Source organism: Erythrolamprus reginae, chromosome 6 (genome assembly GCF_031021105.1).
Source record: "Erythrolamprus reginae isolate rEryReg1 chromosome 6, rEryReg1.hap1, whole genome shotgun sequence".
In the NCBI taxonomy this organism is placed as follows: Eukaryota; Metazoa; Chordata; class Lepidosauria; order Squamata; family Dipsadidae; genus Erythrolamprus; species Erythrolamprus reginae.
In genome coordinates this window covers 83,614,224-83,633,003 of record NC_091955.1, presented here as the reverse complement: position 1 = coordinate 83,633,003, position 18,780 = coordinate 83,614,224, and the positions used below count along the sequence as shown (strand labels likewise).

The window sequence follows — 18,780 nt, the reverse complement described above, 5'->3', positions numbered from 1 at the left end:
CCTCCCCGAGATATGACCATGAATGGGAAGTCTGGTGCAAAAGAGAAGACATCTTTTATTCACCTGGAGCTCCGTGAGAACAAAGGAGAGTGAGCATGAACCCAGGGCCAACACATTTTACTAATTGGACCAATGGGATAATCACACAGTCCATCTGCTCACCTGGGAGGAAGTATTCTTAAGTCTTGGCTGTATCCTACCCTGCTTCACATTTCCACGAAGATTCAGGCCACGGAGGAGATCTGTTTCTGTTCCTCGTGTTCTCCCTCCGTGTCACCCATTAGCGGCTGCCTCTTCTTCAGCTCTCGATGGTACTTAGCCATGAGAGATGCATAGATACACCCGTAGGCTGCCGCCACCACCATCATGATACACACAATGCCACAAACTACCCCTGCGATGATGACGGTGCCAATGGCTCGGCGCACACTGATGGGTCGTGGCTTTTGCTTCTGGGGACAACCCACACTGGGCTCCTCTTCTGTTTCAGGACTCGTTTTGGGTTTGGGAGCAGTCTGGCTTCCTTTCGTGCAAGGAGGACCAATATTGTCCAGCACTGTAGAGCTGTTCTCATCCTCCAGCTGGGAACAGTAGTTAAACATCTCCATGGGTACCAAGCGCATATCCTTCCCCCGCAGCTCTTTAGGCAAAGTACATGCCAGCTGGTCTATCTTTCCTCCTATCCCATAAGAGAGAAAGAAAGAAAAAAAAAGCTTAGTTCCCTACCCTCGTGTGAGCCCATACTGGGTTCAGTGTAATAATGCATTTCAGTGGAGCTGTTGCGGCTGAACGCTTCAATATTGGAATGGCCTACAGTGGCTCTACCTAAATGGTAACTGCATTCAGCATATCAAGAAAGCCAGGATTGTGGAACCATTATTAAAAGCAAAAAGCTTTTTGAAAACCTCACACTTTAAGTGTGTAACAATAAAATGAAATAATCAAAACTTAAAGGGTAAATAAAGGGTAATGATTAAAGGGTAAATAAAAGCGATAAACATAATGCTTCAGCAGTGGCAGCTGCAAACATTCTAGGAAAGTGATGGTGAATCTTTTTTTCTTCCAGTGCTTAAATAGCATGCACACATGCTATCGTGCATGCGCGAGTGCCCACACCCATAATTCAATGCCTGGGGAGGGCAAAAACAGCTTCCCCCGTCCCATGGAGGCCCTCTGGAGGCTGCAAATGGCCTGTTTCCTAAATTCTGGTGGGCCCAGTAGGCTCACGTTTCACCCTCCCCAGGCTCCAAAGGCTTCTCTAGAGCCGGGGGAGGGTAAAAAAACCCTCCCCATCCCCTCTATACAAGCAAAAATTCAGCTGGCTGGTACACACATGCACATTGGAGCTGAGCTAGGGCAATAGCTCACATGCCAGCAGTTATGGCTCCACGTACCACCTACATAGGTTCGCCATCACTGTTCCAGAACAACACAAAAAGAGCTTTAAAAGAAAGTGGCCAATTACTTAGACACATTACAAGCTTCACTGGTTATGTTAAATTCTGATTGTACTATGACCAAGTGGAAGAACCAAATGGGAAAAGTGGCTCTCTCCAACTTTTGATTCGAAAAATCAAGATGTGAGCTGTGGCTTTGCTAATTGCCCTTTATTAAAAGGGCTATCAATGACAACATTATCACAATTAAAATGACAGGCTCTCTGTCCACTCAAGAACTCCATTAATAAAGTGAAATGCATATATAGTTAGAAATGGATTTTGAGCCCCTATAAAAGTTACAGCCAGTCTACATTTAAATTGGCAATCAATGGACAATAATCAGTAGAAACATCTAACTTTCTACAGTACAATATGAGGAATTTGCTACATAAATTGGTATCGGTGATGATTCCGATAAAACAAGCGACTCAGAAGATTTGAATGCTAATTATTAATATCAGTTTTTAAAAGGGAAGCTGCTAAACAGAATGTGTCAAAAAGAGTACTTGGCAGTACCATTAGCAAACACTTAATATTTCCTGCCAAACATGTTAATGACCTTCTCAACTAATCTAGTCAAAACATCCATTAAAACCTTAGTGACTACCCAGTGAGATACACTGTTGATCCATTTTAAAGATGGAAGAATCTAAATGCTTACGGGTGACCATTGTCAGGTCCTGTGGAAGCAGTGATTCTCTATTAAACAATCTGAGATTAAGTTTTGTTTCAAACCTCTTGCATACAAGTGGTGAAATGAGATTGTTGTTTTAGAAGCTCAAATGTTGGGCTCTATCCCAGCTTTGTGTTCGGTTCTTCTGCATTGGCAACGGTATGGTTAGAAAGTCCAGAATGATTAAAATGGATACACGCACACACATACAACATATTGATCCATTGAAAATAAACTCACTCTCAGGAAGCTGAATGACTTTGGCTAAGCAAATATATCTGCCTAATCCAACTATAAAACACTAAAATGTCATTAACGAAGTCGAATTATGCACTATGACTATCAGTGGTGGGATTCAAATTTTTTTACTGCCGGTTCTGTGCTCGTGGCTTGGCTTGGTGGATGTGGTAGAGGAAGGATACTGTAAAATCTCCATTCCCTCCCTACTCCAGGGGAAGATTATTGCAAAATCCCAATTTCTTCCCAATCAGCTGGGACTTGGGAGATACAGAACAGGTGGGGTTGGGGCCAGTCAGAGGTGGTATTTACCAGGTCCCATCGACTAAACAATGTCGTCTGGCGGGGCCCAGGGGAAGAGCCTTCTCTGTGGCGGCCCCCACCCTCTGGAATCAACTCCCCCTAGAGATTAGAACTGCCCCCCCTCCTTCCCTTTCGTAAATTGCTGAAAACCCACCTATGTCGCTAGGCATGGGGTAACTGATACATCCCTCTGCTAATAATAAGGTTATGTATGGTATGATTGGGTTGTGTGGTCATTTTAATGTTAGGGTTTTTAGATAGTGTTTTTAAGTACCGTATTAGATTTGTTCATATTGTTCATATTGAGCTGCCCCAAGTCTTTGGAGAGGGGCAGCTTACAAATCTAATAAATTATTAAATTATTATTATTACCGGTTCTCCAAACTATTTTCTGCTACTAATTCTCCGAACGAATCAAAATTTCCACTACCAGTTCTCCAAAACTGGTAGAACCTGCTGAATCCCACCTCTGGTGACAATCCTCCTAATCCAAGATCTGAAATTTGAATCAACCATATCTGACTAATTTTCCTTCCTGGTAATCCATAATAAATTAACAAAAAATAATCCTCAGTTTAGACCCATCCTCAATGGTACCTACCTCGATAAGAGAACCATTCCATCCAATATTTAAAATCTCTCAGATTACAGTCACATTCCCAGGGATTATCTCCCACGTGTAATTGTTGCAGGCTGATTAATGGCTCAAAAGTTACCCTGTCCAAATTCTGCAGGCGGTTTGATCGGAGGGAAAGCCAGCGAAGGGAAGGCAAATCATCAAAAATACCAGAAGGGATTTGAGCAAGTCCATTAATGGAGAGATCCAACTGATGCAAAAGGTTGGTGTTTTGCAGAAGGTCTTTGTCCAAACTCCTGATGCTGTTATTCCTCAGCTGTAGTTCAGTAAGATTAACCAGGTCTCTGAAAACATTCTCAGGAAGTTGATCTAAGAAGTTGTTGGAAAGATCCAGTCGCTGGAGAGCAGAAAGGTTGGAGAAAGCTTGTTCTGACAAGGTGCTGAGTTGATTGTTAAGGAAAAGGAAGGTCCTGGTACTGGTAGGAATGTCCAAGGGGATAGACGAAAGGCCTAAGCCACTACAGTCCACTTCCAGGCTACCACTGTTGCATTTGCAAGACGAGGGGCATGTGATGAAAGTCTCGGCTGCGCAAAACGAAAGCCAACAGGCAAACACTGCACGAGAGAAGAGGAAAATCAAACACAATATATTGAAACATCTTCCATGGCTGCATGTAAACACACTTGTTAATGCTACCTTAATTTTGCAACCAGATGCACAAGTGGCATCGGACCAGAATATCTCCGGGACAGCCTTCTGCTGCACGAATCCCAGAGACCGATTAGGTCCCACAGACTGGACCTTCTCCGGGTCCCGTCAACTAAACAATGTCGGTTGGCGGGCCCCAGGGGAAGAGCCTTCTCTGTGGCGGCCCCGGCTCTCTGGAACCAGCTCCCCCCAGAGATTAGAACTGCCCCTGCCCTCCTTGCCTTTCGTAAACTGCTCAAAACCCACCTTTGTCGTTAGGCATGGGGGAACTGAGATATCTCCCCCGGGCCTATACAATTTATGTATGGTATGTTTGTATGTATGTCTGCTTAATAATGGGTTTTTTAAAATATTTTAAATTGTAACTTATTAGATTTGTCATGAACTGTTTTATTGTGTTGTGAGCTGCCCTGAGTGTACGGAGAGGGGCGGCATACAAATCTAATAAATAAATAAATAAATAAAGTGCCTCCATCACAGCATAATTCCATCTGGTAACTTTAGAGGATGGTTTTTAAAAATACTTTTGGTTCTACGAGTTGTTTGTTTGTTTGTTTGTTTGTTTGTTTGGACTTCTATGCTGCCCAAACCCGAAGGACCCAGGGTGGCTCACAACAATATAAAATTACAAATATAATAAAAGAAGTCAAATGTACAGTCTAAAAACTAAAAAAAACCCCTAATTAAAACCCATAGTTCAACTATCCAAGCAGCATACATGCGTACCATTCATACAATTTGGCCATGATAGATGTCAATTCATGGCCTGCCGGCAAAGTCTGGTCTTCGTGGCCTTACGGAAGGCCAGTAGGGTGGGAGCAATACGGATGTCAGGGTGGGGAGTTGATTCCTTAGAGCCGGGGCGGCAACAGAGAAGGCTCTCCCCTGTGGCCCAGCCAACCTGCATTGCTTAGTCAACGGGACTTGGAGGAGGCCAATTCTGTGAGCTCTTATTGTCTCTGGGAGGTATGCGGCAGGAGACGGTCCCGTAAACAGTCTGCCCAGTTCTAGAACCAGTTTCACTGTGTTCTGGGATGTTTCTTGTGGGTATGTATGTATGTATGTGTGTTTGTTTGTTTGTTTGTTTGTTTGTTTAATTTGTATACCGCCCCTCTCCACAGACTCGGGGCAGCTCACAGCAACAGAAAACAATATATAATACAAATTCAATAATTAGAAAGCGAAAAACCCATAATTTAAATACATGCACACAACATACCATACATAAACAGTATAGGCCTGGGGAAGTTATCTCAGTCCCCCCATGCCAGACGGCAGAGGTGGGATTTAAGGAGTTTACGAAAGGCAAGGAGGGTGGGGGCAGTTCTAATCTCAGGGGGGAGCTGGTTCCAGAGGGTCGGGGCCGCCACAGAGAAGGCTCTTCCCCTGGGACCCGCCAAATGACATTGTTTAGTTGATGGGACCCGGGGAAGGCCAACTCTGTGGGACCTAACCGGTCGCTGGGATTCGTGCGGCAGAAGGCAGTCCCGGAGATATTCTGGTCCGATGCCATGAAGGGCTTTATAGGTCAAAACCAACTCTTTGAATTGTGACCGGAAATTGATCGGCAACCAATGCAGACTGCGGAGTGTTGGTGTAACATGGGCATACCTTGGGAAGCCCATGATTGCTCTCGCAGCTGCCTTCTGCACGATCTGAAGTTTCCGAACACTTTTCAAAGGTAGCCCCATGTAGAGAGCATTACAGTAGTCGAATCTCAAGGTGATGAGGGCATGAGTGACTGTGAATAGCGAGTCCCAATCCAGATAGGGCCGCAACTGGCGCACCAGGCGAACCTGGGCAAACGCTCCCCTCGCCACAGCTGAAAGATGGTTCTCTAATGTGAGCTGTGGATCGAGGAGGACGCCCAAGTTGTGGACCCTCTCTGAGGGGGTAAATAATTCCCCCTCCCCAGGGTTATGGATGGACAGATGGAATTGTCCTTATCTTATCCGGGTTGAGTTTGAGTCTGTTGACACCCATCCAGACCCCAACAGCCTCCAGACACCGGCACATCACTTCCACTGTCTCTTTTCCTTCCCTCTTTCTCTTTAAAAAGGAGCATTATGAGCTGAACGCTAGCCAAATGAGCTTTTTCACAGATTAATCCTTGTGGAGCCAGATGGATTCCCACAGTGTGAGCTTCCTTTTAGCTTTTGATGAGCTACTGGGGCTAAAGAATAAACATCCTCACACTGTGGGGGGAAAAAGGTCAATGGTGCCCCAGAGATTTTTCTGCCTGATACCACAGTGTCCAGCGTCCTAAACGCAATGGAATTAAGCATGAATGGAAGATAATCCAGAGCTATCGAAGAGATCTTGCTAGACAGAATTTATAAAGAATATATTTGCTTATATTTAATTTGATATTCTTAAGATACACTTTAACGCATAAATTATCTATTCAATGTATTGCTATTTTTTAAATGAGATTTATTATACATTTGATTGACTATAAGATTTGTTTTATTTACTATCTTTTGTTTATTTTTTCTAAATTCAACCAGGGCCTAAAAATCTCTCATGAATATATATCATGAATAACTAGCATAAGCAAAGGTTAAAAAACATTACACAAGCATCCAAGATGTAAGGCATGCCATCATTTGCTGCAGGGTGAAATACAGCATACCTGTATTCTAAAACTGTATCCAACCAACAAATAATGCTTCAGTTCCTATATAACTGAATGGCAAAACTCAAGGGGAAAAAATAGATTCTATTCTAAGATAATAAATGCATCTGAACCTAATATAAAGATATCAATTTTGATTTAGATTAAATCTAGAATCAAATAATATGGGGCTGAATATTGATACATAATTCATTGCTATGATTCTATAATGAGTTCAAGCCAAAACTACTTAATGCTCCTACCCCGGTATCCTAAAAAAACAGGGTTAAATCTGTCACGTCAAAATTAGAAGTCTTCATAACTATCTTCCCCACAAGCAGCAGCAGAGATACTTTGATGCATTCTGTATATCTTGTTGGCGCCATAGTTGATACTATTTGATTAGAGGATTTAATTCCTCTTAGAACATCTCATTCAAATGTAGGATTATGCCTGACAGATCAAGAAGGGAGGGAAAGTGACATGTGTTATTAAAATCATCTTGCCTTTGGACGCCTGACAGAAGCACCATATTAATAATACAGAGATATTTCTGATGATGGGAGAACATTTAATGCTTTTGTGTAAAGAGAAAGGTGAGAATATATCCCGGAAACGCATTACTTTTCTATTTAATCAAATGCCTTTCTTTTCGTTACTCTGTGACAGAACTCTTTTGAAATACCATTATTCAAAATGATGCAATGACGCTACTTCTAAACAACTGAAAAATTCAGCTTGAGAATTAGATATACAGTGATACCTCGTCTTACAAACGCCTCGTCATACAAACTTTTCGAGATACAAACCCGGGGTTTAAGATTTTTTTGCCTCTTCTTACAAACTATTTTCACCTTACAAACCCACTGCCGCCGCTGGGATCGCCCACCTCCGGACTTCCATTGCCAGCGAAGCACCGTTTTTAGTTTAGTTTAATCAGATTTGTATGCCGCCCCTCTCCGCAGACTCGGGGCAGCTCACAGCAACAACAACACAATGTAAAACAAATCTAATATTTAAGCTAATTTAAAAAACACCACAAATTAAAACCAATCATACACACTAGCGTACCATGCATAAAATTTATAAGCCTAGGGGGAGGGAACATGTCAATTCCCCCATGCCTGACGACAGAGGTGGGTTTTAAGGAGCTTACGAAAGGCTAGGAGGGTGGGGGCAACTCTGATATCTGGGGGGAGTTGGTTCCAAAGGGTCGGGGCCGCCACAGAGAAGGCTCTTCCCCTGGGTCCCGCCAAATGACATTGTGTAGTTGATGGGACCCGGAGAAGGCCAACTCTGTGGGACCTAACCGGTCGCTGGGATTCGTGCGGCAGAAGGCGGTCCCGGAGATATTCTGGTCCAGTGCCATGAAGGGCTTTATAGGTCATAACCAACACTTTGAATTGTGACCGGAAACTGATCGGCAACCAATGCAGACTGCGGAGTTTTTGTGCTGCTGGGATTCCCCTGAGGCTCCCCTCCATGGGAAACCCCACCTCCGGACTTCCGTTGCCAGTGAAGTGCTCATTTTTGCAATGCTGAGATTCCCCTGCTGGGATTCCCCTGCAGCATTGCAAAAACACAGAAGTCCGGAGGTGGTGTTTCCTGTTATATCTGCCTGACGACCGGCAGCAGGGAAAGCCGCGGGGATTGGCGCCTTCTCCAAGGTGCTGATTGGCCGCGCTTACTAAGTAACAATGCAGGCGGGAGATTATGCTGTTCTGTATTGGTTGGCTCCTCAGCCTGTCTGCTGTATAAAATGTTATGCTTGTGCTGAAACCTTTCATGTGTGTATCTGCCTGCTCTGGCATGAGTTCTTAAAATAAACGGCCTGAATTATACGTGAGTTCCAGTTATTACATTTGGCGACGAGGATTCCTACTATTGTGGGTAAATATACTTACCACAATGTCTACCCACGTATCTTTTCCCCCCTTTGATCCACAAGGGGAGACCTGGGACTCATACGTGGCCAGGTTTGACTGTTTTCTAATTGCGAATGGATTTTCAGAGATTTCTGGTGACCGCAAAAGGGCTTATTTCCTCGGATTTTGCGGCACGGAAATGTTCGAGACAGCTCGAGCGTTGTTTGCCCCGGTTTCCATAAACAATGTGCCCTGGGACGAGTTTCTAAAAACTCTTCAAGATCATTATGCCCCGGCTCCCTCCCGTTGTGCTCGACGGTATAAATTCTATCAGAGGAATCAAGGTGAGGGGGAATCGATAAATGACTATGTAGCTGCCTTACGCAGAGCAGCTCTTTATTGTGAGTTTTTGGATTTGAACGATTACCTCCTTGATAGACTGGTATTTGGCATAAGAGATGGTCGCCTCAAACGGCGTTTATTGGCCATCCAGGATTTGTCATTTCACACGGCTTTGTCAGAGGCCAGGGCATTTGAATTGTCCACTCAATCTGTGGCTGCCATGGACTCTTCAGTCAATGTCACCTTGCCAAGTAGCCCTTCCCCAGATAAGCCAGGGGTTCCTGCAGATGCGGACGGGGCAGCGGCGCCTACTGAGGAGGAAGTTTGTCGGTTGACTGCGAGTCGTGGACGGGAGCAGCCACCCAACCGGCCCCGGGCTCCGCTGTCTCCTTGCCGAGGGTGCGGAGGGGGACACCTCAGAGTAAATTGCTCTTTCCGTGGTGCTTCTTGCTGGCGCTGTGGTGCAAAAGGGCACATTGCTAAGGTTTGCCGGTCCCGTAGATCTCCTCCGCCGGCTCAAAGGGATCAAAAAGACTATTCTAACTCAGGCTCTCGGTGGCAGAGACGGTCCTCGTATTCTCGCCGGGAAGACTGCAATGCTATTTTCACTTCTCCGCGTTCAACTACAGCGTACGTGCGAAAGACGTCCTCCGCGGTGGACAAGATTTCTGTGTGTGTGCGCCTGGGCCACACTGTTTGCCCGATGCAAGTCGACACTGGATCCGCCCGGTCCCTGGTGTCCTGGTCAACGGCAAAACGATGTTTTCCTGCGCTACGGAAGTCTCAGCTTCGGCCGTGTCAGCTCAACCTCAAGGACTATCAGGGAACTCTCATTCCTCTTGTGGGGGAGGGTACCTTTACAGTTCAATTTAAGGCTTTTTCTGGCAAACTACCTTTAATTATTGTGAATGGGCCTTTTGCCAATTTGTTGGGGCTGGACTGGTTTACTGCTTTGGGGTTATCTGTGACGGGAGTGAATACTGTAAGGGAGGAGACGGGTTTTGACAGGTGGGCCAAAGAATTTCCCTCAGTGTTTGACTCCAGCCTGGGCTGTTACAAGGGCTCTTTGATTTCTTTTAGCTTAGACCCTAGTGTCCCAGCTGTCCGACTTAAACCCCGCCGTGTACCCATTCCTCTGAGGCCCAAAGTGGACGAAGAATTAGATAGATTAATTAGCCAAGGGGTTTTGGAGCCTATTGACCAGGCAAAATGGGAAACCCCAGTAGTTATCGCGGTCAAGGGGGATGGGGGAATTCGCTTGTGTGGCGATTATAAATGTTCTATCAACCGGGCGCTTGCACATCATTCCTACCCCCTGCCAGTGGTGCAGCAGCTGCTCCACTCACTTGGGAAGGGCAGGTTGTTCGCGAGGCTGGATTTAACGCAAGCGTACCAGCAGTTACCTGTAGACCCCCAAACTGCTGAGGCGCAATCGATAATTACTCACCGGGGGGTGTTTAAGTGCAACCGACTTCAATTCGGGGTGTCTATTGCCCCTGGAATTTTCCAGGGGCTCATGGAGCGGTTGCTCTACGGAATTGGGGGAACCGTCCCCTATTTCGATGATGTATTGGTTTCTGGGGGGACGGTGGAGGAGTTGGAAATGAGAACGAGACAGGTACTGTCCAAGTTTAGAGACGCTGGCCTTAAGTTAAAGGCAAAAAAGTGTGTTTATGGGGTCCCGAGTGTGGAATTTTTAGGTTTCACAGTAGATGCTGAGGGAATCCACCCCACAGGGGACAAGACGAGAGCAATTAAGGAGGCGCCGAGGCCACAGTCAAAGCAAGAGCTGCAAGCTTTTTTAGGTTTATTAAATTTTTATGCCGTATTTTTGCCTCACAAGGCATCGGTCGCTGAGCCGCTCCATAGGCTGCTCGATAAGGAAGCTGTTTGGCATTGGGGGCGGCGGGAAGAGTCCGCATTTTTGGCGGTAAAAGAAATTCTGACTTCCAACAGTGTACTTGCCCAGTACTCCCCAACGTTGCCTTTAATTCTTACATGCGACGCTTCACAGTTCGGCGTGGGGGCGGTGCTGAGCCATAAGTTGCCAGATGGGAAGGAGGCTCCATTGGCATTCTTCTCCCGCACTCTAGCTAATGCAGAACGGAATTATGGGCATATCGATAAAGAGGCTTTGGCTCTGATTGCGGGGGTGCGGAAATTCCACAACTATCTGTATGGCCGGCATTTCGAGCTCGTCACGGACCATCAGCCTCTGTTAGGGTTACTAGCTGGGAACAGGCAGAGTCCGATTGTGTTGTCTCCGCGCATGTCGCGCTGGATAATATTTTTAGCCAATTATTGTTATACGTTGACTTACCGGCCTGGCCGTCACATTGCTCACGCGGATGCCCTGAGTAGATGTCCCCTTACTGAGCTCCTGTCAGATCCTGCTCCAGCCAGCACGGTTTTGGCCATTGGGGATGAGCCTGTTTTATTGGCAGCTCCGGAGGTAGCCAGGGAGACGGGGAATGATTTAATTTTGTCCAGGGTTAAGCAGTGGATTCTCCGAGGCTGGCCTGCCTCTTCTCCTGGGGAAGAATTTGCCCTATATTTCCGTAGCAAGATAGAGCTGTCAGTGGAACGGGGTTGTGTGCTCCGTGGGAGTAGAGTAGTAATTCCCCCCAAGCAACGTGCACATGTTCTGTCTGTATTACACAAAGGACATCCCGGCATTGTCCGTATGAAAGGGCTAGCTAGGGACTATGTGTGGTGGCCTGGCATGGATAAGGAGATAGAACAGCGGGTGGCAGCTTGCCAGGTGTGCCAAGAGAGTAGGTCTCTTCCCCCCCGAGCAGAAGCGTTGAGTTGGGAGCCACCTGCGGGGCCATGGGCAAGGCTACACATTGATCTGGCCGGTCCTTTTTTGGGCGAGAATTTTTTAATAGTGGTGGATGCCCACTCTAAGTGGCTGGAGGTGGCCCGCTTGAGGTCTACTCAGTCTATGGCTATTGTGGCAGTTTTGGAAACGCTGTTCGCGTCTCATGGGTTCCCTGACATACTTGTCTCGGACAATGGCCCTCAATTCACTTCTGTGGCTTTTGAGTCGTTTTTAGCAGCTGTGGGCATCAGACATGCCCTGGCATCTCCTTGGCATCCCGCCGGAAATGGGCAGGCGGAACGCATGGTACGCTCTGCCAAGGATGCCCTCAAACGGATGCCACATGGGTCGTGGCACCAGAGAGTCACGGAGTTGCTAATGGCCCAGCACTCCACGCCATGTGTGGCAACGGGTAAGACTCCGGCCGAATTGTTAATGGGCAGGAAGCTGAGGATTACCCTGGACAGGTTACATCCCTTATATGCCCCTGCTGCACAGTGGCCAGAGCCAGCGGGAAGGAGAATAGAGGTAGGTGACAGGGTGTATGTGCGGGCATACGCAGGGGGGCAGAACTGGAAGCGGGCAACCATAAGTAGAGCATTAGGGCCTCGTTCCTTTGAAGCAATATTAAGGGATGGCCGGGTTTGGAAAAGGCATTTAGACCAAATCAGGGTGGACCGGGCAAGAGATCAGGAGGGCACAGAGAGAGGGGAAGGCTTGCTGGAAAGAGAGGTGTTTCCATTACCACCCCAAGTTAGGGACTTAGGAAGTCCTGCCCCTGACATCTGTGCAGGAGTGGCTTCTCCGCACAGGGAAAGATTGACAGAGGGGGAGGCCCAGCCGGCGTGTCAGGAAGGACTCAGACGCTCCAGCAGGATTTCAAAAAGACCCGCCTATTTGAAGGATTACGTTTGCTCCATCCAAGAAGAAAGGAGTGTTATATCTGCCTGACGACCGGCAGCAGGGAAAGCCGCGGGGATTGGCGCCTTCTCCAAGGTGCTGATTGGCCGCGCTTACTAAGTAACAATGCAGGCGGGAGATTATGCTGTTCTGTATTGGTTGGCTCCTCAGCCTGTCTGCTGTATAAAATGTTATGCTTGTGCTGAAACCTTTCATGTGTGTATCTGCCTGCTCTGGCATGAGTTCTTAAAATAAACGGCCTGAATTATACGTGAGTTCCAGTTATTACATTTCCCATGGAGGGGAGCCTCAGGGGAATCCCAGCAGCACAAAAACGGGCGCTTCGGCTGGCAAAAGGAGTGAATTTTGGGCTTGCACGCATTAATCGCTTTTCCATTGATTCCTATGGGAAACACTGTTTCGTCTTACAAACTTTTCACCTTAAGAACCTCATCCCGGAACCAATTAAGTTTGTAAGACAAGGTATCACTGTACACCAAAACTCTCCTGGTGAAAGAGATAGCCAAGAGAGAAAAGGAAGCCCTCAATTACTTTTGTTGCTGAGGACACAAAAGTGCCAGGAAAAACATGAGTAAGGCATGGGATTGTTTACAATCGACAGAAGGTACATGTATCAAGATCTCAAAAGACATTTTTTTATGGATGTTCAGCGGAGCAGCTAAGATAGTTTTTCATCCCATGAAAACCAGAAAAAGTTACGGAACAATAGTTTAAGAGAAACAGCCAAACATAGTGTATGCTCTTATGTCAAGAAAAGATCATGTTACTTTATCTTACCAGGACTCTGGTAAGAGGATCCAGAAATATAAGATTAGGCTAGGGCTCAGTAGCATTTAGGGTAAATAATTTATAATAGCAATCTAGGAAGCAATGGCGTTTAACAAAGGTAAGGCTCTTGGGTGAAAAGAAACCATTTTCTCAGCAACTTTTATTGACATATGGTACTTGACCCCCAGTTGTAGATTTGGGTGAATGTCTCTACCCCCTGCTTGGCTTAACGGCATGCATCCTCATTAATGAACCTTTCTCATAACCTGCTACAGAGATTGATAGTTCACTGAAGTTTATTAAGCTTCTTTTTCGGTATTGGAATATTTTCAGATTCGGATTCCCCTTCCCATCCTTTTAACTGCAGCATAGAGACGGCCCTTTTTAAAGGACATTTTGGCCTCATCCTCAGCCTGCCAGAGAGACAGGTTAAATTTATGTTTAGCTCCTCCAGATTCGAAGTGGCTGTTTTCCTTGTCCTTCCAACACAATTTTGAATAAGGACGTCTACATGGGGCTACCTTTGAAAAATGTTCGGAAACTTCAGATCGTGCAGAATGCAGCTGCGAGAGCAATCATGGGCTTCCCCAGGTATGCCCATGTTACACCAACACTCCACAGTCTGCATTGGTTGCCGATCAATTTCCGGTCACAATTCAAAGTGTTGGTTATGACCTATAAAGCCCTTCATGGCATCGGACCAGAATATCTCCGGGACCGCCTTTTGCCACACGAATCCCAGCGACCGGTTAAGTCCCACAGAGTTGGCCTTCTCCGGGTCCCGTCGACTAAACAATGTCGTTTGGCGGGACCCAGGAGAAGAGCCTTCTCTGTGGCGGCCCCGACCCTCTGGAACCAGCTCTCTCTGGAGATCAGAATTGCCCCCACCCTCCTTGCCTTTCGTAAAGTTCTTAAGACCCATCTCTGCCGTCAGGCATGGGGGAACTGAGACATCTCCCCCGGGCCTATACAGTTTATACATGGCATGTTTGTGTGTATGCTTGCTTTTAATAATGGGTTTTTTAGTGTTTTTTAAATTATTAGATTTGTTCTTACATTGTCTTTGTTATTGTTGTGAGCCGCCCCGAGTCTACGGAGAGGGGCGGCATACAAATCTAATTAATAATAATAATCATCATCATCATCATCATCATCATCATCATCTTCAGTTCTTCACTGACAATGTAGTTGATGATATGGTCAGGAGCTGGGATCTACACAGCTTCCAGTAGATACTTGATGTTGCGGTTGGCTCGCAGCCAGGCCCTCTGGGAACAGACCTTGAGCCTGATGAACTGGGGCCATCTGGGCACTGTCGGCCTGTGTGGCTGTTGGAGGAGTCAGACAGTGAGCTGGAGGAGGAGGGAGAGTCTGGGTGTGAGGAGCCTACAGAGGCTATAAGAACCTCCAACTGGGGATTTGCCAGGGTCTGAGGAGGAGGAAGAGGAGATAAGGGACCCGATCCTGAATGTACGGGTGAGAAGGATGCAGGGGCGGCAGGAGCAGTTAAGAAAGCTCAGAAAGAGGAAGTGAGCTCAGCTGTGCATAATCTGTACTCCCCGAGAGTATTTAAGGGAGAGGAGTTGGAAGGTGCTCTTTGCAAGAAGCCAATGCTCATTTCTCCGGAGGAGAAGACCCTGTGAAGAGTGTTTCTGCCTGACAAACCTGGATACCATACTGGACATTCATAGGGTTAATAATATTGTGAGTAGATTTTTTGGCTGAGAAGCAACTGTGTGGGACTTTATCTTATCAACCTGGCCTCATGCCTGGATTTTGGCAAGGGAAAAGACATTGTTTCGGTTCGCGTTTGTGCAGTTCAACAAACCTCTGTAAATAGACTCTTGTTCCTTTTGAAACCTTTGTGTTTGAGTTTTAATTTGGGGATAATTACTGGCCATCTGCCATGCAAGACACAACACTTGACGCCTCTGCAGATCCTCCATATTATCCTCCTTATTTATTTATTTATTTGTTTGTTTGTTTGTTTGTTTGTTTATTCAATTTTTATGCTGCCCTTCTCCTTAGACTCAGGGCGGCTTACAACATGTTAGCAATAGCACTTTTTAACAGAGCCAACATATTGCCCCCACAATCCAGGTCCTCATTTTACCCACCTCGGAAGGATGGAAGGCTGAGTCAACCTTGAGCCAGTGATGAGATTTGAACTGCTGACCTACAGATCTACAGTCAGCTTCAGTGGCCTGCAGTACAGCACTCTACCTGCTGCGCCACCCCAGCCCATATTTTAGTTTAGAGCAAGGGTGTCAAACTCAAGGCCCGCGGTTGGATCTGACCTGCAGGGTGCTTAGATCTGGCCCGTGTGGCCGTCCTCGAAACAGCAAAGGAACGGCCTGTGGTGCCTCTGCTGGGGAAAATGGACCTCGGGAGCCCATTTTCACTGACAAAGCACTCAGGTCACCCATAGACACCCCTGACATGAGTGACATCAAACTAACCATGCCCTCCCCTGCCGCCCCAAAGTCAAACACAACTCTGATTTGACCCTCAATGAAATCAAGTTTGACACCCCTGGGTTAGATCCTGAACAATCTAGTTTTCATAAATGCTTTTCAATGAAGTTTCTCATGGATAAGCACCACTTTGAAAGAGTGCTAAGTAAGTTTTCTTAAACATAGCCTACAAGTTTAGAGAAGGTTACCAAACTGTTGTTTAAATGAACAGTCTTGATCTTTTTCAGAAGAGTTCAAGAGCCATATTTATAAATAAGCCACCTGACCTGCTGAGTAAAATCTACTACTCAAATCAAACACTCCGTCCTAGCTGTCATCTAACTGTTAACATATCAGCCTTCTTGCTGATGTAAGGTACATTAAGTTTGGCCATAGGGGCAATGCAGTTTATGTCAACTTACTTCGTTGATGGAAATATGCTGACTCTATAGACAGCTTAGAGAGTGCTGTAAAGCCCTATGAAGCAGTATATATTGTAAGTCTAAGTGTTATTGCTCTACTTTCCTGTCCACACTAGAAGTGGAAGAATGCATGTTAACATCACTTTGAGGAAGAGCACTTTATAAGATTTGATGTTCTATCTGGAACTCATCATAAGTCGGGGAATAACATAAATTAATTTGGAGGTGATATTGTTGCAAAAGGAAATTTATTTTATTTATTTATTTTATTTATTAGATTTGTATGCCGCCCCTCTCTGTAGACTCCGTAGAATGCTTGAAAATATGTGATGGGATTCACCAGTGCTATTATTGTTGACTTACTTTTCTTTAGCTTGTAAATCATTTCTTTGACCTCACAAATTATAAAGTGATACCAAGTGCCTTTTTGGTCATAATAATATCAAGTGCCGGAATAGAATGGAATGGAATGGATTGGAATGGAATGGAGTAGAGTAGAGTAGAGTAGAGTAGAGTAGAGTAGAGTAGAGTAGAGTAGAATAGAATAGAATAGATAAACAGCTCCAGGAATAGAATAGAATGGAATAGAATGGAATAGAATGGAATGGAATAGACTAGACTAGACTAGAATAGATAAACAGCTCCAGGAATAGAATAGAATAGAATAGAATGGAATGGAATAGAATGGAATAGAATAGAATATAATGACTCAATGGAATGGAATGGAATAGAATAGAATAGAATAGATAAACAGCTCCAGGAATAGAATAGAATAGAATAGAATGACTCAATGGAATAGAACGGAACGGAACAGAACAGAACAGAAAGAGTTGGAAAGGACCTTCGAGGTCTTCTAGTCCAGCCCCCTACTTAGGCAGGAAACCTACACTGCTTCAGACAGATACTGTAGTTATCCAACATCTTCTTTAAAACTTTCAGTGTTGGAGCATTCACAACTTCTGGAGGCAAGCTGTTCCACTGATTAATTGTTCTAACTGTCAGGAAATTTCTCCTTAGTTCTAAGTTGCTTGTCTCCTTGATTAGGTTCCACCCATTGCTTCTTGTTCTACCCTCAGGTGCTTTGGAGAATAGCTTGACTCCTTTTTTGTGGCAACCCAGAGATATTAGAACACTGCTATCATGTCTCCCCTGGTCTTTCTTTTCGTTAAACTAGACATACCCAGTTCCTGCAACCGTTTTGTTTTACCCTCCAGTCCCCTAAACATCTTTGTTCTTCTTCTCTGCATTCTTTCTAGAGTCTCAACATCCTTTTTGCATCCTGAAACTAGGCATTCTCTTCTATAGTAAAAATGTATAGGGCTAATGTTTTTTATTATTAATGGAATATCAAGTACTGGTGAAATGGCCCAGTAAATGTTTTAAAAATAACATCATTATGAAAGGTGATAGAACATGCCTGTTGCACATATTTGGATCTTAGGAACAAGATGGGAACATTTTCTCTCCCTCTAAATTCATTCAGGAAGAATCCTGCAGCTTCTTTCTCTAATGTCACATTTTACAGCATCGTCCCAAAGAATATAAGGTCTGGATACTGTATTGCTATTGCTATAAAACTAGGCTATCTTTCCCCCTATCTTTACCATCATCTCAAAAATGGCAACTGGTCTCTCTGCAAACATTTCCAAGAATACTTACAGCTAGTTTTTCTCCATCTCAAAGAAAGTCTGTTGCTCCACCAGTAGCCACCACTCAAAGACAACACAATGCTTGCTGTTTTCCCCATGGTGCTTGTGCTTGCCAGACCAACTGGCACATATACCTGGAGGTCTGAAGAGGAATTTGGCTAATCTGAAAGACAAAAAAAAAATAAAATAATAATAATAATAATTACATCTGTCTTTGATATCCACGTTTTTCAGGCTCCGAGTTGTAATAACACTTCATGATTGTGCAATTCTCTGACATTGAGAATTTCTGCCGCTTTTTTATTTGTAAGCTTTGTTTGTTTTGTTCCTGTAGCTCATTTGTCGATGGCTGCCCAGGTTCCACAGCAGCCACCGTGGTCCTTTTTATCCTGGGCGACGACCGAGCCAGTATGGACTTCTTTTTATTTTGTCTCTCCATTAGTTTAAATGGGTTAGGTAGGTTTAGTCTGGCTCCTCTGCTTTGACCACTCCGGCAAGGTTAGACCTACCAGTAGTTTACACTACCACCGGCACAGCTCTCAGCTTCATTGAAGCACACAAGCCCCACTACCACGACAAGGCGTACCCATCAGTGGGGTCAAAAATGAGCAAGCAAAACTACTGTGGGACTTCCTGCTTCAGACTGACTGAATTCTGAAGCATAACACACCAGACATTGTGATCGTGGAGAAAAAGAAAGTATGGATCATCGACATCGCAATCCCAGGGGACAGCAGAATTGAGGAGAAGCAGCTAGAGAAATTAGTGAAATACGAAGATCTAAAAATCGAGCTGCAACGACTCTGGCATAAGCCAGTGAAAGTGGTCCCAGTGGTACTTGCCACGCTGGGCGCAGTACCAAAGGATCTCAGCGGACATTTGAAAACCATCGGAATTGACAAAATCTCCATCTGTCAATTGCAAAAGGCGGCTTTACTGGGATTGGCAAACATAATTCGCCGCTACATTATGCAGTCCTAGGTGCTT

General features: G+C 45.3%; 2 protein-coding genes across 2 annotated transcripts in view; one reads left to right on the top strand and one right to left on the bottom strand.

Annotated features, from left to right (window-relative positions):
* Positions 1-18,780, top strand: part of CACNA2D4 (calcium voltage-gated channel auxiliary subunit alpha2delta 4) — a 208,277-nt gene that overhangs the window by 96,659 nt on the left and 92,838 nt on the right. The gene's annotated exons all lie outside the window — the stretch shown is intronic.
* On the bottom strand, positions 62-17,891 carry LRTM2 (leucine rich repeats and transmembrane domains 2). The gene is made up of 3 exons (XM_070754861.1): positions 17,804-17,891; positions 3,254-3,844; positions 62-679 (listed from the first exon to the last, which is right to left on the bottom strand). Exons 1-3 carry the CDS (start codon positions 17,889-17,891, stop codon positions 225-227), a joined length of 1,134 nt encoding a protein of 377 aa, XP_070610962.1. The 3' UTR covers positions 62-224.